The sequence below is a fragment of the Protopterus annectens genome, chromosome 5.part0 (assembly GCF_019279795.1).
Source record: "Protopterus annectens isolate FY-2018-M chromosome 5.part0, PAN1.0, whole genome shotgun sequence".
In the NCBI taxonomy this organism is placed as follows: Eukaryota; Metazoa; Chordata; order Ceratodontiformes; family Protopteridae; genus Protopterus; species Protopterus annectens.
The window spans coordinates 1,492,436,617-1,492,462,255 of record NC_056735.1 but is presented as its reverse complement, the minus strand read 5'-3'; the positions used below and the strand labels follow the sequence as shown (position 1 = coordinate 1,492,462,255).

The window sequence follows — 25,639 nt, the reverse complement described above, 5'->3', positions numbered from 1 at the left end:
AACATGTACGCAAAAACCTTTATGGCAGTCTTCTGATGACAGAATTGCTGAAGCCAACACTTTTCTCGGCTGTTTTTTTATTGTTTATTTTTTAATTGATTCATGTAATCAGTTCAGTGAAGCATTGCTGTCACTTATCATTACTGTCACAGTTTATCTTCTTGGAAGCTGCATGTCAGACAGCAGTATTACTTCCTGATTGCACTGCTGAATGTAGTATGATTATAGCCACGGCAGTGATACAGGTCATGTGACAGAGTAATAACTGTATAGCTCCTGACATTAGACTGTGGAGTTATGAGATAGTCCACTGACAATGTTTCTGTGAAGGGGCAGACTATATATCACAGTACTGAAAATGCTTATTTTAATTCACATTTCACAAATTAGGAAAAGACATTCATTTGCTTAGTCTATTCTCTTATCTCTAGATTTATCTGCCCTTCTTTTTATATAAATGTAGAACACTGTGTCATATCTTGCCAAGGGAATTCGTACCTGACAAGGCCATTTGTAGACTAAAACACACAAGTCTGGTTTGAAATATAAAGACAGGTGGTGCATAGGTTAAAACTGTAAAACTAGAAGGAGCAAAGTCATTGGGTCTCTGCATTAGATTTATGTAAGCAACAATCAAACATGAGACATAGCAAAAGACATTTTTCAAAACATGTTGATCGCTTTTGTTTTACTTTGCTCTTTAGAACATTTGCAGTTGACTTCCATGGATGCAGTTTTACTACCTTCGGTGCTAATGGGACAAACAGAAACGCTATGGATATAAAAGAAAGGAAACCGTATAGATCTCTAACAAGGCGGCGTGAGGCAGAACGACGGTATACCAGTTCATCAGCAGACAGTGAGGACTGCAAAATACCTCAAAAATCGTACAGTTCCAGTGAGACTTTGAAGGCTTATGACCAAGATTCCAGGCTTATATACAGTAGTCGCGTCAAAGAGATGGTGCACCAAGAGGTAGACGAATACTGCCGACAGGGTAAGTGTGCATTTGCACTTTTGTACCATTTGCCTTGAGTCTATCCTCTCTTTTGATATATCACTTCTGCTACACAAACTGAGCTCATAGAGTAATTGTACATGTATGAATTCCAAACTCTTTAAAGGAAAAAAATTCTATTTATGTAATGTTTTTCTCACCTCTGTGAACATAGTGTAACTTATAGTACAGGGACTAAATGTGTGGTGATGATAGTTTAAGTATCAGCATGATCAACATTTTGTGGTGGCTATACCTGGAATAAGGTGATCCAGGAGCTTAGGTAGTATTTGTTATATCTGAATTACTGTATCATTTATCATAATACTGTCTTACCTGTATACTAATCTTCAGCAGGGACTAGAATGCATGTTTATTTGTAGTGCCTGGCTGTAACCATGACAGAAAACATGTTCTTCATTAAAAAAAAAAAAACAGAGCTCTCTCTGCTAATTTCCCTGATTTCTGACACTGTTTGGTCAAGCAGTACCTTTACTGAGTACACTGTTTCATGTATTTAACACAGTCAACACTTTCTGAAGTTAAGGCTGTTTGTCCTTTCAGTGTCCTACTGTCCTACTACTAAGAGTAGGCCTCTCAGATGCCCTATTTTGGTGGAACGTTCCTGTTTTTAGACCTGATTTATTCCTGCACAATATGTCCCTATTTTTGCAGGTATGTCTGTATTTTTCAGGCTTGATTTACCCCTTCACATGATTTTCTAAATTCTCCCATCATTACATATCATTTTTCAAGCTGTCTAGTTTAATAGAAAGGCACACTACATGACCAACATATCAGTGGCAACAATAACTTGAAAGAGATCACACATAGTACCTCTTCCTTTTCCAGAAACAAAAAAATTACCTTATATACTAGAATTTTAGAATGCAATTCATTAAAGTCTACATATTTTATACTGTCTCCCTGATGATGTGCTTATATTTTTCCATCATTTCTGTAAAATGTGTTTCTCAGTAGTATCCCACATTCCTACTGAAAGCAGGAATAGTTGTGTGCTATTTCGTATTAAGAATTTATGCTAATTAGATGTTCAGATTTTCGGCTGGATTTTTCTACTTTTCAAGGGTCTTTGTTCCTAGTTCAATGTCTGTAGGTTGACAGGTGTGATTGACAGCTGTGCCATAAATGTATATGCTTCTTTAATAACAGTTTTCTTCTGTGCTATTTATTTTTTGTTAACTGTGTGGGTGTGATGACCTGAGGACCCTTTTCATCCAAGACCCAAGCCAAATAGAGGTACACATAGATTAAGGTTTCAGGCAGAAAGTTAAAAGCGAAGGTAGTTAAGTAACATATTTAAGGAGAAGTACACATAGTAATAGTGTATACAACATGTATTTACAACATATTAATAGTATTTATGACATGTAATCTAGTAATAACATGTAAATGTATTTATTCTAATAAAGTAAATTAGCTACTGCTGACCCAGAATGCTAATAAGAAACAATTGTTAGCATGTGAGCAACAGTTATTATTATACAGACACTGGGTGATCCCTTCTGAGGTGGTACTTTATTGACAGTGCAGTGGCTAACTTAGGTGGTTACAAGCTTAATCCTTTTTATACCCTTATTAGGTGTACACATGCTTGGGAGATCTTTACCTTTTATTGTGAAAGACCCAACTGCCTCTGAAGTTTGTAATTAACCTTACTGTAAACTGAGTATAGTTTCAGTCTGAATTTCTGTGGGGAGGTGACTCCAGTTTCTGAAGCCCTTTTCAACAAGAGCTTGTAAAAACTGAGGTCTTTGAAGTCCTACAGTGCTACAGTGCTGTCTGTGTTTGAGCGTGTATTTGCACCATGTTTAAAACTAGTCTATGGAGTGACGGGAACAATAGTTACTATGAAAGAATATGAAGAATGGAGATGATAGAAGTACAGGGACATAGGCAAAGACTGCTAACTAAGCTTTAATAAGGGCATATGGTGACATTCAAATTGTGGGGGGGGGGTGAGTGATATCAGATCTACAGATGTTGTCATTGCTGTTTGCATTAGCTGTGTGTTTTGTCTTAAACCTTATATTGTTTTCAGTAATCCTTCAAGTTTGAGGATTACAGTAGTTTTGCTCAGGGCATTGCTTGAGTCTGGTCTGAACTCTAACAACCACGTGTCCCCTGTGTTCCCTGAAGTAAAGTGAGGTTCAATCCAGATGTTTATTGACTTTATTTTATCAGCAGGTTTATTATTTTGTTGGTTCTGTAAAGTAAATAGGCTGGTTTTGAGAAGTTAAGTCCAGAGTAGTTTGCTGTATTAAGTTAAAATCTGTTTGCAGCAGTTTCTGTACTGACAGGTGTTAAATTGAATTACCAGCATGTATTATATCAATGGGAATGAGGTACCTGACCTGAGCTGAAGAGGTCATCAGCATAAAAATTTAGTGCTGTGTTGGGAGTTGGCCATGTGGAGGGATGTGATCAGTGACCACAAGCAAAACAGCATGTGACCTAGTACGAATCCATGGGCCCCCAAGAGGCTTTTGGACTGAAATTTAAAAGTTCTGTCTACAAGATAGCTTTGTATCCAATACCAAACCTAGAAGACTAAGATTTGACCTTTGACCTTCTCAGTGACATTATTCAGTATGAATGATCTCTTGGGGACTACACCCATGTATCCAAATTTCAGAAGGTTTCCATCCAGGACTTCTTGGCTGGAACTGGATCTGACAGCCTCACTCCAAACATCCTTAAAATGTATGACTTCTTGTCTGCTGTACCATTCAGGGACATCATTAAGATGTCACTGTTCAGTGGCACTTGTCCTAATCATTGCAAGTCATCCACAGTCATACCATTCTCCAAACAAGGGATCCTGCTGCTTCTCTCTTCCTACCACAGCATGGACATCCTTTCCATCCTTTCAAAAGTGCTCAGAAGTGCCTTATCATTTCAGCTTACAGCTCACCATATCGCCATTAGCTTCTTTAAGTAAAAGCAGCTTAACTTCAGGAAAGAGTTTTTTACTAACCACCCTCTACTTTGTAATCCTCCAAGATATGGGCAAAGGCAAACTCACCAGAAATCTCCTTATTGAAGGCATTTAACTCTATGTAGCATCCCATACTCTCGCAGAAGCTCACTCCTTACATACTTTCACACATCTCACTTAAATGGCTGAGCATCTATCTCTGTAAGTGATCCCACATTGTCAGAAGAAGAAATTCTCTCTTTCACTCAGCGTAGGTCAGCCTAGGTGTTCCTTTGTACTCTGCCTTCAGCAAACTACTTCCTTATCTTTTCATCAATGCCTTCTCAGTTATGTTGCCTAATGCTTCACATACCTACATGTGGCTTGCAGCTAACAAATTTGCATGGCCTTACTGTGTATTACATGCAAACATTAGCTTTAGTATTTCAACTTCCTCAGAACAGTTCACTCATGGTTCAAGTTCCATAGGTCTAAATATACTAAATGTACAAAAAAAAAAAGTAATGATTTTGGAAACCCACTGATACATGCCCACAAATACCCTTCACTTGGTATAATAATTCAAATACTTGGCATCCTGGCTTCAAACAATAATATGGTAGAAGTAATGCGAAATAAGATCTGCGGGATTATAGTGAAGTCATAACTCCTTGAGCACCACATTGAGCTGTACTAAGACAAAAGTATTGCCACTTTCCCAGACAGTTGGCATAGGCTGCTACTTATTAATTTATAGCTGCTTGTTACCGCTTACATTGTCCCTTCCTTGGTTTCCTTCCCAAAATTAAAACATTTACCCACAGTCTGCAGGGATTTGATGATAAGCTTTTTTCTTCGCTTCCCACCTCACATAACACTTGTATTGCTTTACCAGGTATTTTTCATTTAAGACCCTAAATTATGAACTGCAGATCCACTAAGTATCTGGTCCCTAACAATATTTCATCAGTTTAAATCCACATTTATTAACCACCTTCTCACAAATTCTGTGTAGCTGTGTGAACAAATCATATATCTCCAGCTGGGAACTAACATCTGGTAGCACAATGCCAGGGAACTTCTATGGGCTAGGCTTGTAAAGGCTCCAGAGCCATTAGCCTAGTACACACCTATGAACCTAGGAACCTTACTTAATTAAGGAAAAAATCCTTCATGTTTTGATGCATTAGATTTCTCTCCATTCACTTGAACGATACTGTACTTCTCTCTCTGTAGATGTTTTGTTTGTCCCACTATAATCAGGTGCCACTTCCAATAGAGCATCGTGCATATTATTGTTTTGCTAAAATATACATTAATATTGTAGGATTGTAAGGTTAGCTCTCTTCTCTCTACATACTGTATTTCTTTTTTTTTTCTTTGTTACTTCATATAACAAGGTTGTAGCGGGACAAGGTCCACAAGACTTCAGTTTACCCACTTTAATTAAATAAATACAGTGCTGTCCCACCCCCTCCAAGTCATTACAGAGTAGCAGGAATTTCTAGGCAGTAAAATTTACATTTTTAAGTGGCTGTCATGGATCATTCTCAAGACATGTTTGCTTGTATTTGCTGGCGAGGGTACAGAACTGATCCACACTGAGCCTTCTGAAACTCAGTCTGAGGCTACTCCAAAGTTAGTTGACTTGGTCAGAGTCAAAAATCAGGTGACTGGAGACTAAGGGCAGAACACAATATGCAAGGAGGATAGTAAAGCTCTTTGAGCTCCCTCTGGTAAGTGGGATCCATGGCATGTAATGATGCATAAACCAACATTAAGATTTGGAAACACAAGCTGTACTAGCAGTGAGTGCAAATTCTGCAGCATAATGTGATAGTAACAACAAGTGCCAGTAAGTAGCCTGAATACATAGTTTTGTACTAGTTGATAACAGTCAGTCTTGTTGCCTGGAAGCAGAGCTCTGACTAGCTGTTCTGCTGAGGAGCAAAAAAAAGTTCCTCTCTTAAAATGTTCTTTCTTCTTTTAAAACTTAAAAACTTAGGAAAAATGCAAATTATGGCACACACAAAAAATGTTGAAGTGCTTCTGTCCAAACTGCAAAAGCAGTGCTGTCATTCATTTCTGTACCAACATTCAGAAATGCCACTACAAAAATGAATGCCAGTACTGTATTACCAACCGATCGGTGTCTGCTGATCATGCCCCGAATGCCTTCTGTCTGGGACAGCTGTTCCCTTCACCCCATTTGAGCTATATCTCTAGCCTTACAGTAGACAAAGTGGGATGAAACCAGAGCATGAACAGCTACTGAAAGACACCATTGCAGAAAAAGATGTTTGAGTCACAACGGTTTAATCATTACTGACACTTGATCCACTGAATCTTTGCCATTTGTCCAGGACCACTCCTAAGTCATGCACCTTACTTACAAACTCAAGTCTTTTGCCTTGATAAAGGATAAATGATGGCAGGTGCAGGGCAGAAAATCTATCAAGTTAGTATGAACTGCCACATTCGGAGGGCTTACCTTCATCCATTTATGAATTAGCCACTGATTAATGCCTTGTAGGTCATCAGTAAAGGAATATGCATTCACCATATTTTCGTGACAGAAGGAGAAATAAAGCTGGGGATCATCAGAAAAACAATATGTTAGGCCTCTCCCCAGTAACATAATTTTATTTTAGGCGATCCAAGTTACACATATGTCGTATGATTAACTGGAGAGATTCCTTATGATAACAATTGTACTGCACTGCTTTTTGCCCCATATTCCAGAAATTTCTGGCCATACATTTATTATCCCATCGTGATGCACATTCCCGTATAGTCCATCTATCCATTCCTCTGCTCATTTTTGTCTTCAGGTTTATCCCTGGTGACCAAGATACCCAGTCTCGATTGTAGCAATCCCTCTCTAATACAATACTGGTATCATTAGGACCAACCCACTCATACAATACAATTAGACCCTGACCTGTATTTCCATGTATCATTCTTATACTAGTGTAGGTGATGTTGATCTTAACTCTGGTTCTATTGTTAGCACCCAAATCAAACATAGTCTCTGTAACATACTAACACAGGCAGCATTATGAACAAGCACCTATGGCCAGGGTATCGGATTGAGAAGCACCTTTCTGACACTTCTCTATACCTGAATCATTGCTGATAGGATGACAAACAAACATGAACCACTGATTCACTTTATCATTCTTTTCATTGTCTGTGTCCCAGAGCAAGGGCTGGTGGAGTGCTATTACTTAAATAAAGAAAACAACAAAATTAAAGCATAAGATCAGTTTCCCTAGAGCAAGGGGGCCTCTTTGGTTCTGAAATACATAAAGCCCATGACCTCTATGTAAAGCATAATTCAATCATGTGAGCACAGCAAGGGAATTATTAGCTGGTCGCATGTAGATTTTGTTTTTGCTGTACTGCTACTTAAGGCCAGGCATCTCCCAGCAAAGCTAGTTGAATTCTCCCCATCAAGTTCTGACCACGCCTAACTAGTTCACATGCTAATACTTAAAAGGTGCCCATCTCAAGTTAAATATCAGGGTAATTTATATACAGCCCATGTTTCTGCTTATGCTGTCTGTGTTCTGTTGAATGGATGATTTAACCCATATTGAAAATGGTTATGCAAGTAAGTCATTTAAAGATGCACTATACAAAACTGCTCTCACCCATCTGATCTGTCCTCCTACCAGACATAACCACCACCACATTTCCAAACACACCTTCCTAGATTGGTTCCTTACTAACTTACCACAAAGACTATCTTCCCAGGAATCTACACTCCCCTTTTTTTCAATAACTGTTACACTACAGCCACCCACTTCTCAGACAAAAGACACTAAGGCCTCTGGTTCTAGAACAATTTATACATCCTTTAGGCACACAGCAGTGAGTCTTCCTTTCTCTATAAGTTCAGTGGTACTGAGCAGACCTGCATTGCACAACAGGATGAGTAACAAAGCTCTGGGATACCCACTGTACAGCCGGTTACTACTTCAATATAAATGTTTTCCAATGACGACTAGGCAGAAAAAAACATAATCATTCACTTTGGCCAATAACCAAAGTGAAAAAAAAAACATTAAAGTGAAGAACTCTGCATCAAATACCTCACAGTCTAACTAAGGGGCTGGAATTCACACCCTCAAAAAACTGTTTAAATAAGTTTTATGAAGAACAAAATCTGCTTATCTCAAAACACATCAAACCAGATTGGCTGGGATTTCTAAGGGATCCTTCAAGTATGTTGTTTGATAGGCAAAGCTAATTCATCCAACCACCATAAAAACTCACAAATCACAACTTTGTGTACCACAATTATCAATACATTTTAAGCAACTGAAAATTATCCCCTCTTGTAGCTGTACAAGTGGCATTGGTCATCCTGAAATTTATCTTAAAGACATACTCATTCTTTCCACTTTATCCCAGTCAGCAAGTGGCTAAAACATTGCTGAATTATGGTACTGCTGGCTCAAATGGGCGTGCCCTACAATTTCTAAATGCCTGTGTTACAGTGTTAGCGTTACCTCACCGGTACAGCACTAATGTATCACTGTCCTCTGATTTTTAAATATACGTGGAAAATTTCCACAGTTATCCTTTTGCTTAAGCAAGGGTTCTGTCTCTTTCTTACTGCCCCCTTTATTCCTTCACCATCTTCAAAAGTTCAGGAAAGAGTCATCTGTTTCCAATTTTCTTATCTAAAATCTCACACCCACCTCAACAGTCAGTAGTATATTTTTAGAAAGGGACACAGCAGCTTAACAGCCTCACTACTTTAGACAACAGTAAACCAGCTGAAGCTGCAATTATTTATTTCTCAGAAGCCTTTGATTTAGTTTAGTGTGTTACATCTTTATCAAGATTGATGTATAAAAATGGTACCTCATTGGCAAAATAAACAATTCCTCCTTCAACCTACTCCTCAGCGTTCACATGAATCCTGTGCTGAGGCGACTCTTAGTCACTAATGCTCTTGGAAATGTTGTGCTTAGCAGTACATCTGGTTTTATACTGACCACATGGCCATTTTGTCATGTGTTTCTCATCAGTGTCAATAATATGTTGTCCAGTAACCTTACCTTAATCTATGCTTGGTTTAATGCCCTGGGACTCGCCCAAAATTTCAAAAAATGTAAGGTTTGTGAGGTTATGCATTTCTCCATTATCCCTAATACTTGGGCTGAGTCTTCACCACAAGAGGGACTCCTTCCTTCAGTAAACAGTTTTGCTTACCTGAGCTAGATTGACCCACAACTAACATTTTCAGTCCATATGGATAACACGACTGTCACATTTATTGGATTGATAAGTTCCTGCTGTAAAATGTCCCAACTTTTAAATCCTGAAGTCAACGTTAGAGATAAAGGAACTTTGTTAGATGTTTTGGAGTATGGCTTCAGACTTACCCTTGTTCAGTATATTTTTCTTTTTCAAATTCAGCAGACAGCAGATGATGTTATGCAAGACTGCCCCCAGGATCAAATGCCACTGCATCATTTTCATTAAAGCCAGGCTGCCAATAGCTATCCAGAGAGAAATCTTTGCCTCCTCTTCCCAAATTATCAGAATTCTTTTCTTAAGCTGTGCCCCACCCTTATCTTTGTAATTAAGATTAAACCATTAACCTCAAGGTTTTGTAACTTCTCAACCAATTCTTTTATCCTGATGCCCCCTTTACTCTTAAAGTATTTCACAATAGTTTGTTATTCCAGAGGTATAAAGCTTGGAACAAATTTTCACTGTTTATTAAGACTATACCCACTCACTATCAATGAAAAACATTTTTATGCACTATTGTCTAAAGAGCACAGCATACAATGTGTGACTTGTTACGGTAAGTAAAGCCTAGGCTATGCCTGCTTGTGTTGGCACTGACTTAGTAAACAATGGCTGGCATGCACTATTCTGTCTGTATCTGTATGTACTGTTATGTTTCCGTTTATTGTTTTTCTGTGTTGTAACTTCATCATAACTTGAAATGGACCAGGATATCCAGTCTGTTTACCTTAGATAAGTTAAAAAATCATTAAAAAAGGCTGACTCTTAATTTAGATATCTGCTGAAAAAAATTGCTTATTTAGGAGATCCTTTACAAGTCAGTAGCATAAAAAAGCTGCCTAATCATACTTAAAATATTTCATTAACATGTTTATTCACAGTAATAATGTACCAAAACATTGATACAGGCTATTTAATTTAGCTAGGCCTCACATATTGAAAGTGAAATAGTTGTTTCCCATAAAGACTTAAGCTGTTGGTGTCATCCCTTGCAAAGGGTGCATGCAGCATTCAGTCCAGTGATCAATTCTATTTTGAGTTATTGCAGACAAATTTGATTTTTCCTTAATTGCAGCAGTGGTATTTTCATAATTTATGAGCAGCATTGCTAGCAGGCCTTGGTATTTTTGACGCTTGATGAAAGTGCGTGGGTGGGGGACTGGGGGTCGTGCCGGTGGGAAGCTTTATAAACAGTTTGAGATGTGAACCGTGATGTCACTCAAACAAATACCATTACAAGGTTAAGCTGTCAGGCAGAAGGGAATGAACAGACACATAATTAATCTAGAAATCCAGATCACTGAAAGACCAAAAGGGAAGACCACATGAGAGATGGGCTGCTTCTGCTTTGTCGATCCCTTCATTTCCTTACTGTGTGCTTTCATAAAAGGAAGATGAATTGTATTGCAGAGCTAGATGTTATCAGGACTAACTGTCTTATCATTTATTGTTACGTCTGGAAGAGCCCAAGCCTTCCTGCAGCTAGCATACATCTCAAAGTGTCATTCCTTATTTCTGGGAAACAAAACAATAACTCTGTGAAGGTTTATTGAGAAGGCGAGGGAGTGCAGTTATTAAGTGATAGCACATCATAATTGTGTCCTTATTCTTTTTATTGCCTGAATGCATTCTTATCTTTTCATGTTATTGATGCATCTTCTGTGTGTACGATGTTTTCTGAAGTGAATTTCAAACTGTCTTGAGCCTTTATTTGATCCATAGGCCCAATGCAGCTCCCTTGCTGAAAACCATTGAATAAACATTTAGCAGACATAAAAGAACTCTCTGAAACTTTGGCATTGTGGTCATGACCGAAGTCAAACTAGAAGATGGAACTGTATGCCATGTATGTTTTTGTCACTCATATGGAAGAAAACATCCAGGCTGTTGTTCGTTACAAACTGATGCAAGAAATCAAAGAATTTCACTGTCCATATAAAGCAATGCTATATATACAATCACCTGAATCCTTGTGTGCGCACACATATACACACATCTATATCTATCTATCTATATATATTTATATATATATATATATATATATATATATATATATATATATATGTGTGTGTGTGTGTGTGTGAGTGTATATAAATATACATATAGGTAGATCTGGCCGATGCAGCTGCCGTTCTGAGTTCTAGTATCCCATTGTATATGAGCACTGTGCAAATAGAAGTGGCATTTCATAGTCGCTTTTAAATCAGATATGGTCTGATATATATATATATATATATATATATATATATATGTATACAGCTGCATTGGCCAGCAACTTACTTTCTTAGAGATGAGTTATAGCTATGTTTGCTATTAGCTTCACTCCCATTGAACACAGATAACAGGCTATTTTTCCCTAAAATGTTACAGTTTTGGGAAGCCTGTATGATTTGTCCCTCCTTAAAACGTGTTGATAAGAGTATAGAATAAATAAAAGAACAAATGTTTTTTTTTTGTGTAACAAGGGGAAAAATCAGTAAATATATTGTGGACTCATTCTCGACTGATATTTTTTTTGTACACAATTTATCCAAAAGCATTAAAAGGTGTTTATTGCTTAATGAGAGTACAAATTATTGATTCAGTAATGAGAAATGTCTGCGATTATGAGCCTAATAAGGGTTTATAAAGAAATGACTCTCAGCTGTGCTGTGCAGAGCGAGAGAAAGATAAATGAAACCCTGACCATCAACTAGCTAGCTTAGGATCAAATAGTGACCCAAGAGACTTAACAGCCAGGTGCAGAAGGAGATGAATGATGGAGAAGAAGTGGTGCCTCCTATGGGAGATGGTGGGGGTGGCATGTATCTAGAATAAGCAGTGTGACTAGAGTCACCAGTGAAACCTAGGGAGGGACAAAGGTGTCGACCTTTCAGATAATGGGTATTTGTATGTACAGTGAGTGTCACGCCCTCACATTATTCCTATGAATGTCCACCACTTATGATCTCATAGGCATACACAATAGAACACTAGGGTATATAATAAGAATCCAACAGTGGATGCCTGGATGACTGGTGTGCCACCATATGTTCATGGGCAAGTACTAGGCTAGCTGCCCTTGTAGGCCTTTTTAAGCCTAATCGATTTCATTTTTAAAAGAGAGAATTTAACCCTATACCTTTTGTCTGTGAGGCAGACGCCTTAACCATTATACCAAACCTCAGCCCAAAAAAGAGGCCCATTCTCATGCCAGGAGTTGAACCCAGACCACCTGAGTGAAAGCCAGGAATCCTAACTGCTAGAACATATGGGGCATTCTTTTACTGGTTGGTTAGATAGTGAATGGACAGAGATGATACAGAGGCACAGGAATCCCAAAAATCCTTTCTGAATTTTATGATGGTGTGACAGAGAAAGCAGATGAGGAGAATCTAAATTATGTTATTTACCTGCATATTAATGAAGCTTTTAGCTCCATCTCATATATCAGACTATTAGAAAAACCTGTGCAGAGTAGCAGCAAGTAACAAAATGTTTACATAAGTGGATACATGTCTGAAATGGGAGAATGGAAGTAAATAGTGTGGGGGGGGGTCATACCTCTTAATCTCTTAGCTCAAGAAATGAAATCTGGACATAGCCTAACCTATTGAGGGGACAGAGGCCCCAAAATAGAGACAGATTTTAAATATTGCTCATATAAACCTAGAAAGTTGGTAGAATAACAGGATTTGTGTTAGCATGCATTTTTCTGAAGGATATGAACTCTGAAACTCTGACTTCAATCTTCAGTTATTTGCCAGAAAAACTCAATTTTTATGAGGAGCAGACCAAAAATATGAGGCAAAAATGAACAGTTGAGAGGTATGGTTACTCTTAGTGGAAATTGTTAAGAATAATAATACTGTGCCACAAGGAACAGTTCCTGGATCTGTACTTTTTAAAGTGTTTGCAGATGACATAACACTGAACAGGCAGAATAAGATCACCTTTTTTGTAGGTTGTACTAGTAAATGGATGAGTGCCTGACAAAAAAGCCAAGTTAACCAGGGAGGTAAATAACCTGTGCAAGGGAAAACCTCAAGGGACAATAATTACAGAGGTTTCATATCTTACACAAGTCAGTATCCTGTTTTATTTTGAATAAGCTCCATTGTGCATCTTACCATCATTATACACAGAGTGCTGGTCAGGCTGACGGGGTTAAAATTGTTTATGTCTGATTTGTTTCCTCTTCACTTTGTGAACTGGCACCACTTTAGTTTATTCCCATCCTCACAGATAGGCAACATGGTTTCTGCCCTAACTTTAACATTCTAACAGCTACATATTCACTGGCAGGTCATATCATTACAAATATTGAGCAAGGTAAAGTTACAAAAACTATAGTTTTAGGTCATAAGAGGTCTTTCAAAACTGTTGACCATGTTACATTGCTGCATAGAAGTGGTACAATAGTTTGAGAACTATCCTGAAAACCAAACTGAGCAACTGGATCTTATAATGCCACTCAAATGGGAAGCATGACACAAGGTTCAGTCCCAGGACCGCTGTTATTCTCACTGTACATTAATAATTTAGCCCATATTAACTGTACAATGCATTTAGAAGGCATGGTCCTGACCAGGTCCAACAAAATGTCACCCATTCTGAACAGTGAACTTACAGAAGGATTTTGAAATAAATGTAACTGGCTTTCTAAATCTGAGCTGTCCACAAACACACATGTGTCCGCACACACACACACACGTGCATGCACATGGACATGCACACACATTCGTGCGTTCATGCATATGCACATGGACACACGCACAAATGCACACGCACGCACACACACACACACACACACACACACACACACACACACACACACACACACACACACACACACACACACACGTACACACACAAAAAGTACAGTGATGCTATTTGGCACCTCTCATAAACTAAATAAAAACCCTAACTTCAGCATTACAGACATTCTGGTACTCCCTTTTGCTATCACTACTCAGGAGAGGTACCGGGGATTAATCTTAAATCAAAACCCGTCATTGTACCAAAGCACAGAAATTAGGTCAGCAAGATATTAACTCATCTTCAAGTATACAGAATATATAATTTGTTGACCACTGAGGTTAGGCAACTATTACCCTAAATGTTCCCCTCCCCACATTGGAATACTAACTCCGTTCAACTACAGTTCTCTCTGCATGCAATACTTCGCTCATAATTCACAGATAATAAAATACTTAGATTATACCTCTCGACCTTTTAGCACAAGCAATCTGGACAAAGACAAAAATAATGGGGGACAAGGGTCGAAAATAAGGGTCAGATTTCACAGTATTGCTCTTGTAAACTTAGTTGTTACAATGACAGGTTTTGCATTAGCATATAGCATCAGCATACATTTTTCTGAAGGATGTGAAGTTTGAAGCTCAAATATTTGTCATGATTTAGTGACTTTCAATTTCAATTACTTGCCAGAAAACCATGCATTTTACATGAAACAGACCAAAGATATGAGTCCAAAATCTGTACATTCTGTAAAAATCTGGACAGTTGAGAGGTATGACTTAGATTCATATACTTATTTAACAAGCACAGACATTGTGGCACTATTACCATCTCAAGCAACTGGTAACCTGTTACAGACAGGGGAACTTTATTTTATTTTGACTTTGCTATCTTAGGTAAAGCACTGATCCCACTGGACTCATTTTAATCTCTGCCTGGGGAAAACACAAAAGTTCCATGACATTATATACAGAGTGAATGACTTTATCGCTCAATGCACTTATCTACAAACTATTAAATGATGGCTACTGCCATCAGCAGACTACAATTTAGAAACAAGTTGCACTCTTTGAAATAATGATGGTGTTAAGTCTTATAGACCCCCATTTACCCATGGTATGTGTGAAGGAACTTTCTGGAAAATAATTCCAACTGTTGGGAACAATCTCCCGAGAATGTTAGGAATATAAACCAACTACTGACTTGAATGGAAGCATTCATCAACCGTCTGTTCAAGGAAAATGCTAGAGAGACATGGGTTAATGCAATGGTACACTAGTTCTTAGATTCCACTGTAATGGTGGTTCATTTACAAAATTTGCATGTTTAGGCATCTTGATACTACCTTAGGACAACAAGAATGATGCATTTATAACTATGCCCCACCAATGATGCAAGTATAACTGCCCTGTTTTTTATGTATACCCATGCAAATTTCATAAGCTGAATACTAGTCAATTACACTGTAATTAGATCTTACTGTGAGCTATACAGTACCCTTATGTACAATCCTTTATTTATGATAAAGTTAACATTGTATGTTTAAGAATTAATGTGTGCATTCTTGGAAATATTGTTTAATGTTTTACTTACTCTCTGTTAAACCGTGGCATTGAATTGTACATGCAGTCTTTGTCAAATGCTGTAATGGTAGTATATTTTTCCTTCTTTGTAATCCTAAGTGCATTTCTTACTTGGTATTGCCTTTGCTATTGTAATCTGGGTCGTGGTCGAAAAAGGTCCCTGGACAAGTTCACTTACCTGGTTATCCAAAGGCTAAATAAATAAACAAATAAATAAAAAAAATCTCTTAACCTATTAGCATCAGAAATCAGGGTAAAGCAAAAAATAATGGGGATAAAGGCCTAAAATCCTGGACAACTTTTAAATATTGCTCTTATAAACTTAGAATTTTGCTAGAATAATGTTTTACATCTGCATACATAATATCTATTATTATTTAATGACTTCAGTCCTCAACAATTTACCAGAAAGCCACAAGTGATACAGTAGAGAGTCAGTTATCTGAATGTCGATTATCAGAAACATCAATTATCCGAACCCAGCATTCCAAAGTTTTTGGGTAGAAAAATCATGAACATTGTATGTATTTGCTTGTATGTTTTTTTTGAGCTTGTACCCTGCTCATGTGTGAAAAATATTCTTTATTGTCCACTGGAATCACTGAATGGTTGAAAAGCATGCAGAAAAAAAAAAAGATTTTTCCAGTTTTTTATCCGGTTCAATGTCTGTTTGATTATCCAAACAGTTTGATCCGAACTACCCTAGGCCCCAGTTAGTTTGGATAATTGACTCTCTACTGTAATTCAATAAAGTTGTTTAAAAAAAAGCATATTTTATGTGGAACAGACTAAAATATGAGCCAACATAATTGGCATTCTGCTAAAATGTGGACAGTAGACAGGTATGAAATGAACCAAAAAATAAACAAATAGATTAGGAACATGTCCACACGATAATGTTTGATTGGTAGGGGATTAGTTAATCCCCCCCACCTTGATTCTTTGAAATAAATTATGATGTTTATTGTGCAGGCACATGGAACTGGAGATTTTAATTTTACTTGCAGCAGGAGCTACCTTATCTGCAGTTACATAGTTCCTCCTTTGTCTCTCTAGCACTCTGATATATTTCTTTGCTGATTGTGAAGATTACAGAAAATGTTTCAGTGAACACATTTACTATGTCATGAAGATGAACAATTACTTCATTGTTTATTGATAACATGTTAAATTCATTTTCTTTTTCAGTTTCTTATTCTTTTATTTTGTACCCTCCCAGGACCTTGCCCAATGGCTCCAATACTGACATCCTTCATCTCATTTGCTCCAGGGACAGGGAACCAGAAATTCCCGAGCTGAACGACAGCTTTATGTCTCATTTCTTTCAATTCAGGAATCTGTCTAGCACTTTCATTCCCTAGCCAGAGTCGGGAGGTAGGGAGCAGGTCAGGTTGCTTGTCCTAGGAGGTGGCTTACCCTCTCCACATTGAAAGAATCCCCCCCCCCCCCAACAGTTCTCCAAGGCAGTTATTGCTGTTTTCTGAAGGATAGCATGTCTCTGTGTCTGAATTCCATTTGGTTTTACTGGTGCTAAGCACCACAACAAGATGGGCTTGTCTGACATGAACTCCATGGGGTACCTGTGTTCCCACTATGTGTCACCTTTGTGACAAATTAGAGCAGCCTCCCCCTCTCATGGAAAGTGGATTAGCAACAGCTGCTCACTCCAACCCCCACCACCACCCCAACTCCCCAGATAGCTCCTACAGTGAACCACTAGTCAACCTTGAGTCACTTGCAGCATAGTAAGAACTTTATCTCACTATGATGTCAAGCCAGCTCCTTCTCAGTTTTCTGGTGTAACTGAAGAATATATCCTTAGTACTTTTAACCCTTGAGACCAGAATGAGTAAATAGCTGGATATGGAATGTCTGATAACAAGAGAAAGCAGTTTTGATATTTATCTTGATTTGCTTAATGACTTGGGTAATGTCTAAAACTAAGCACCTCTTTTTGTAATTCATATTTAATGCTTTATAAAGTACACTTTCATCAACAACATTAGCTCTTTGTTCAATGCCGTTTCCACACTGTTCTGTTTACTGTTGCAGAAAACCTTGAAGTATTTAAGGCCCTGAAGCAATGAATTCATTGTTCCTTCTTTTATGACACCCTGCCAGCAGCACATTTGCAGCAGATTTCAAGAATTACATTGATGAGAAAGATGTCTGCTTGACCTATGTAAAAAGGCCGCAAAGCCTCTGACTTGAAGTCATGTGACTGTGGGCTAGCATGCTGTGACTTATTTACAGGGAAGCCTCCAGTGTAAGGTCATGTGACATCAGCCTTCCATGATGTGACTTACTTAAAGCTATTACCTTGCTGTTGTAAATCACACCTAGTAATCTGCTAGCAGAATTACTTTGTCATTGAACTGAATGATGAACTTTTAGAAGTTAAGAAATTAGTTTTACTTGAATTTTAGATCTGTAACTTAACAATAATTTACTTAGCCAACCATTATGGACTGTAGTGTTATAATCTGTCAGATTTATGTATTATCATTCTAGTTTCTCTAGGTCATAAAAGTTGAAAAGGCCATTTCTGATTCTTGATCCTCACCTATCCAGTTAAATAAACAGCTAGATAAATAGATGGATAGAAATTTAACTCATAGAGATAAATGTGGCTTTATCATAGGCAGTCAAAACTAACCCAGCATTAAAAAATATTTTTCATTTTCTAAAATGTTAAATTCTCATTTCCTAATGCCTAAAGCCAAGAAAACATGTAACAAATTAAGTTGAATTTTTTCCTCTTTCAATGTAATTTAAATATTCTTTACAAAATGTACATATATACATAAGCACAGCAATTCTGCAGAAGGCTCTTGGTTAGTCTAGGCTGTTTAGTTATTACATCTAGCACTACAAAGTTGATGTTCACCCCTCCACAATTCTCATGACGTCTTGAATGACTTACTAGTTAAGTCATCACCATTCACACCAAAAGTCCATTACATTTGCTCACTGTTCTTTCTGACAGATAGTATCTCTGTTTATGGTTAAAATAAAGTTTTTTTAAATCTAATTAGAATCTACACTCCCTCTCCTCACTCCTTTTCAGGTCTATTTTTCAGAAGTCACCAGATCAGTTTTGTGGACTAATATTATGTCCCTTCTCTCCTCTGTCCAGTCTGTTTTTATATATCATCCCTTCTATCGCCTTTATCATCTTTCTCTTTATATCATCCCTTCTATCACCTTCATCATCTTCCTCTTTATATATTATCCCTTCTATCACCTTCATTATCTTCCACTTTATACAATAATTCCTTCTGTCACCTTCATCTTCCTCTTTATACATCATCCTTTCTATCACCTTCATCATCTTCCTCCTTATATCATCCCTTCTATCACTTTCATCACCTTCTTCTTTATATCATCCCTTCTATCACCTTCATCATCTTCCTGTTTATATATCATCCCTTCTATCATCTTCATCATCTTCCTCTTTATATAATCATTCCTTCTATCACCTTCATCTTCCTCTTTATATATCATCCCTTCTATCACCTTCATCTTCCTCTTTATATATCATCCTTTCTATCACCTTCATCATCTTCCTCTTTATATAGTCATTCCTTCTATCATCTTCATCATCTTCATCTTTATATATCATCCCTTCTCTCACCTTCATCTTCCTCTTTATATATCATCCCTTCTGTACCTTCATCATCTTAGTAATCTTCCTTTGCTCCATCATTAATGATGTCACTTCCTTCTCCGTATATATGCTATTCATGCTGTAGCATTACCACGGATTCACTGAGCAGGAACACAGGAGTATGTGTTATGTAGACAAGCATTCTGCTGGCCTTGCAGCTGTTTGCTTTTTTTGTTTTTTTTTTGCGCCCCTGGAAAAATCATCACAGATATCATGATTATCCCCAAGTCTTTTTCCTGTTCAGGTAATTTAAGCTGGAGCACTGCGATTCCTAGCCCCTTAAGTCTCTTTCTTTCCACAGATAATTTAAGCTGAAACTGCATTAAAGTATGTAATGTACCCAGGCTGTTGTTGCCCAGATGTAGGACTTTGCATATTTTATTTATTTATTTATTTATTGCATTTGTTGACTGGGAAAGTCCACTGGAGCTGGAGGAGCCCATTTTCAGTGGAGGCCCGGGGAGAAAAGCCAATCTGGTGGTCCTCTGCCATAAACAAACTCTACAACAGAAGAAAGAAATTGTTGCAAAAAAGAGTAAAATCCTATGACTGGAGGAACTCCCTGGTCAACCTCAGTAAGAAGCTGAGATCCCTCATAAAATCCTCCAAAGCTAGTTATGAAAACAAAATTGCCACTGACTCTAAAGACAACCACAAAGCATTCTATAGCTATGTCAAGAATCTAAATGGGAACACTCAGATCTGCTCTGAGTTACAGCACAATGGCACTAAATATACAGAACCAACTGATATTGCCAACATCCTAGCAGATAGGTTCAGTGCTAACTTTACCCCCCTCTCACCCCCTAGAGGGCCCATCTCTATACCGAAAGAATGCAAAGTGCCTTATAATCACGGCTGCACAGGTAAAAAACACACTCTCCAAAGCAAAGAACACAGCATCCATGGGACCTGACAATATCCCAGGCTGCATTCTACACGAACTACAGAATGAACTGGCACCCTACCTAAGTACAATGTTCAATCATAGCCTCACCTCAGGCTTTATACCCACTGAATGGCACACCGCAATGGTTATCCCACTCCACAAAGGGGGAGCCACGACAGACCCCGGGAACTACCGCCCCATTAGCCTGACGAGCCTGGTCTGCAAGGCCATGGAACGTATCATTGTGGAACTCATAAACAAAGACATTGGTAATCTCCAAACTCTGGACCCTACCCAGTTTGGATTTGTAAAAGGCAGATCATGTCTCCTAAACCTGATTGACTTCTTTGAAGCAGTCACCAAAGCCATAGATGAGGGTAAAATGGTTCACACAGCTTATCTAGATCTCGCCAAGGCTTTTGACACCATCCCCCACTCTGAAATTATAGATAAGCTCACTAAACTAGGTATAAATCCCTATGTCACAAGATGGGTTGCCAACTGGCTCATGGACAGAACCCACATTGTGAAAGTAGCAGATTCCAAATCCGACATCAGACCAGTGACAAGTGGAGTATCACAGGGTTCAGTCCTGGGTCCTCTCCTGTTTGGTATCTACTTCTCTGAAGTGCAGACCAACACAGAAGGTCTTTATTAACAAAGTTTGCAGATGACTGCAAACTAGGAGCCATAATCAAAACTCCTAATGATGTGGACAAACTACAAAAGGGCCTCACTGAGACAGATACCTGGTGTCAAAGCCATGGCCTGAAGCTCAATGCCAAAAAGTGTATTGTTATCCCCTTTGGTAAAAACTCTGTACCCATGAACTACCACATAGCTGGTAGTCTACTTAATGCCGAAAATGTGATAAGAGACCTTGGGACACAGGTGGACAGTAGTCTCTCCTTTGATAATCACATTGCCACAGTGGTCAGGAAATCCTTCTACATGGCTCATCTCATCACAAAAGGATTCTCATCCAGAAAAAAAGAGGTCATTGTTCCCCTCTACCCATCACTCATTAGACCCATTATAGATTACAATGCCCCTTTTGGTATGTACCTCACAAGACATCGACAACAACTGGAAAGACCACAGAAGTACCTCACAAAGAGGATTACTGGCCTCAAACAGATGCCCTATGCAGACCGTCTCAAAAAACTACAGCTTTACTCCATCGCATATCGCCTACTCAAGGGCAATCTCTGCCTAACATACAAAGCTATGTCAAACCCAGAGCTGTTGGACATGCTCCACTTAAAGAAATCCCAATCCCTCAGAGCTACATGCTCTAGGGACCTAAATCTTGTCACCACAATAAACAGAACATGCTGAAGGGATAGATTCCTGTCCCAGAGACTTTTCATACTCTGGAACAGACTACCTATCTATGTCAAACAGAGCTCCTCATTAGCACTCTTCAAGAAAAATCTTGATGATTGGATGGGAAATGGGAAATTCACCCCGGGGATCACTTATGTGGCTGTGCTCAACAGGGGCACAGGAAAATAATTTTCTTGGGTGACGAAAGCCAGGGTACATTTTTTGGCTAGGCTTGTATGGGCCCTAGGAACGATAGCCTAGTACCTACCTATGAACTTATGAACCTACCTATGAACATTGTTACATACAATTAATTAATAAAACATTGTTGATACATGAATAAAATGGACACATTACTACATACAATTAATTAAACATTGTTGATACATAAAAAATGGACAGACAGTAGGATAAGGATAAGATAGCTGGCAGAGATGACATTTCAATAATTACATACAAAGGACAAAAAATGTTATAAGTGACAGCATAAATGGAAACAGAAGTATGAAAGTCAGCTTAGAAACGGAAAGGAACTTTCCAGTCTATGTGAGTTGAAAGGGAAAATGGTATATACATGTGAGTGCGTAGGATTCAAAGCAGAGGGGTGTAGAGTTGAGGGTGTAAAGCAGGTGAACAGAATGTATTAGGATGAAAAAGCAGGAGCGAGAAAGTGTAAGAAGGTACAGAGAAAAGAGTGGGAAAGTTTTGCGAATTGAAACAGAGAGAGGGTCTATAGTGGGAAATTAGGTGCTGGGATTTTTTGTGAGGTACAGGAGCATAGCCAATTAGAGACTAAATGTAATTTTACGGATTTTTTAAAAGAAGCAGACTTACTGGTTGATCTGAGTGAAGGAGGAAGATTATTCCATAACTTAAAGACAGCATAGGAGTACAGCATTTGACCAGCTGACAGTTTGGGGTTTCTCTATAGACAGCAACATTTTGTTTTCTGACCTGAAGTGGCGATTGGGCTGGTGCATGGTCAGTATAGATGAGATGGAAGGGCAACGTTTAGGTTGGTAGATTATTTTGTCGGCTGTGGTTAGTTGAAGGTAAGTAAGATGGTGGTGGGATTCTAGCCAATTTAGCTGATGCAATGAGGAGCAGTGGTGGGTAGAATATTTAGAGTTTGTAGCCAATTTGGCAATTTTATTGTAACAGGAATCAAGCTTACTTTTTAGGGAAGATTGTAGGTTGGTGAGGATGGGAATGGAAACAGAGTTGGAAGTAGGAAGGATAAGGCAAGGGCCTTTTTGGCAGTAAGACTGAGGAAATAGTTATGTCGATATAGGGCACCTAGCTTTTGATGTTTTTTTTTATATTGCTGTGGATGTGAAGGTCAAAGGTAAGTTTGTCATCAATGATGACACCTAGCAGTTTGGTACTAGGGACGACTTCTAAGATAGTATTGTTATAGGAAGTAACTGTAAAAAGAGATTTGTCAGTGGGGATAGTTTTTGAATCTTAGCTTCTACCTTTCAGAATGTCCCATGAGATTTTTTAACTTCCTAGTTAACCTGACTTCCCTGTCAGACACTGCTGTCCATATACAAGTACAGTAAAAAAAAAAAGCCAGTCTTTTAGTATGCAGTGTTATATCATGTGCAAACACATCAAAAAGGACAGGCATACAAATAGATCATTGTGACAATACTACTCTCAGTCCTTTCCAGAAAGACCACCCCTCACTATTAGCTTCCATTCTCCCACTTGAGACACATATCCACTTATCTGACCATTTTGTTATCCACAGCTACCCACACAATTCTCCTAATAGCCTACTATCAGAGATGTAACTTCAGCTTAATTAATGTCCAGGTAAATGACATAATTCATGTTCCCATTATTCACTTTCATTGTCACTCCATCTTAAAATTCAGTAAGGTTCATACGCAGATTTTTTTCTTTTTGTGTCCACTGCCTGATTGATCTCTTGCCCCTAAAATTGACCAGCCTTTTCTAATTATCAGCACCTTCTGATGAAAGTGCATAGCGTATAACATACTTCCAGTCCTTAGGCTTAACACACCTTTCAACTAATCCAGAATCCCAGTAAAACAAAATTAATGATCTTCTCAAATAATAAGCCCTCTGACCACCAATCACCCTTCCAAATCTATTCATCTAATAATATCAAGATCGAACCAGTACCACACAGCAAGCTGCTGGGCGCCACAGTTGATAATAACATGAAATTTGAAAAGCATCTGTCAACTGTCATAAAGAAAGTGCACATGAAACTCGGCTCCCTTTACAGATCTAAACCATATCTCACTGACTTCACTTTACAGTCTATTTCCAGGACTCATTTACTGTCTCCCCTCTTCTATGCCTCTGCCATCTTCACCAAACTGAAGAAAACCGATCTAGCTAACCTAGACATATGCTATAACAAAATTTAGATTTGCTAATAACTCGCCATACAGATCACAGCACTGTAATACTTTACAACAACTAAACTGGCTGGAATTACCCAACCTCCTTACGTTCACTCATCTTACAATAGCCCACAACATAATATATCAACCTGAAAAATGTCCAGCTCTACAAAACCTACTTAAACTCCAATCCAATACAAGGCAACTCAGATCTTCTGACAGGTTTCTGTTACAAGTCAATAAGGCTAACAACTTCTGTGCAGATTCCCTCTACTCCAATCACATCTCAAGGACATGGAATCTGACCCGCCCAATCTTTACTAACCACCGTTAACCACCAACAATTTAAAATACTCCTCAAGTCCCACCTACCTAACTCCCGACTCTGCTCTTGTCTAAATCCTGGCTGAACACTGTCTCTTCTTAATCCTTCCTGAGTAATCCCAATAACAAATCTTGACTTAAGTTTCCACTTGTATCTTTTATCCCTACTATTAACCACTAATGCTGTTGCCTAACTATGGCTCTTTAAATATTATAGCATTCTTTGTTCACAAGTGTAGTGATGTTTCTCTTACAGTATGATGTTTTTTAACACATTTATAGTTGTTATTAACCAAAAGAGTTAATGTTGATTGTCTCAACATATGTTTGTATTTTCTTACATTTTGTATTCTCTGTAACTTATGGAGTTTGCTTTCCTTGTCAAAAAATATGTTTGTACTTTGTTATATTATGTATGCTTTGTAACCTGTGGGGATTTTACCCCTGGGCTTCTGCTGAAAATGGGTTACCCACCCAGTCGAACTATCTGGAAAAATAAGCATAAAATGAATAAGTAGGTGTTAATGTCTGCAGCAGAGACCCCCTGTACAATTCCAGAAGAAGGTCAATCGGCAACCTGGCCAATTCTGAAGATAAGAAATGATAGTGTATCTGTTGACTTAACGTTTTCCTCTATTAATTTCACAAACTTCTTCTGTACCTTCCCATTGTGAAGTACCAAATCTGTCCAGTTCCTCCTTCATTACAACCTAAACCATAACTAGGGTGGGGCACAGTAGATGGCTGCCACTGGCGCAAATTGTTAGCGGGTGTAATCTGACTGGCAATGAGGAAGTGGAGTATTAACAGCACATTGCTGGCAATCTGTGCAAATTAAAATTCGGCATTCTCTTCATTCTTTTAAACAGTCCAAGTTCTGCAACTATTAAGATGAATGAATGGTGTAATTTTAGAGCAAGATAGCAGAGTGACACAGTGGAAGAACAAGAGTTTTTTTTTTCTTTTTTGATTCTCAGCTTTAGTTTGAGAGGCACCATATCTGGGGAATGCCCAGCCTGACAGTTTAGTTAGTTGCTGCATTTAACTTCTCACGCCAGTTTCTTGTTCTCCTTCTTCTTTATGTAAATAGATAAAAAGTATTCATGTAGGACTTGTATCTGTTCTCTTTCCTCCATGCCCTTGTTCTTCTTTCCCTTAGTTTTTTACTTGTTTACTTCTGTCCTTATTCATATTTCCTCCCAATGTACCAGAAGTAGATGTTCTTCTCCTTTTATGCCTCTGGACAGGTTTTTTTCCTTTTCAGATTTGGCTCTTTTGACCTCCTTGGTTGTCCTTGTGCTTACTTTATCATATTCCTTTCTCCTCTGTTTCTTCATTTTCCATTTTCTGTATGCTTTCCCTTTGCTGTAAGTCTATCTTTCACTACTCTGAAGCCACATTACTTTTTCCTTTCCGTTTGGGATCCCCCCCACACATTCCTTCCTCCATTTCCTTCCACATTCCTCCTTTAAGGACTTTCCAGAGATCTTTTCTCTGCCTGCACTCCCTATATTGATATTTCTCCCTTT

General features: G+C 38.3%; 1 protein-coding gene across 10 annotated transcripts in view; it reads left to right on the top strand.

Moving 5' to 3' along the window:
* Positions 1–25,639, top strand: part of TENM4 (teneurin transmembrane protein 4) — a 4,497,462-nt gene that overhangs the window by 1,895,188 nt on the left and 2,576,635 nt on the right. For all 10 annotated transcript variants that reach the window (XM_044071318.1, XM_044071319.1, XM_044071323.1 and 7 more), the window contains one exon: positions 705–997. In XM_044071318.1, coding sequence (XP_043927253.1) covers positions 705–997 — 293 coding nt within the window. The remainder of the gene's footprint in view (positions 1–704; positions 998–25,639) is intronic.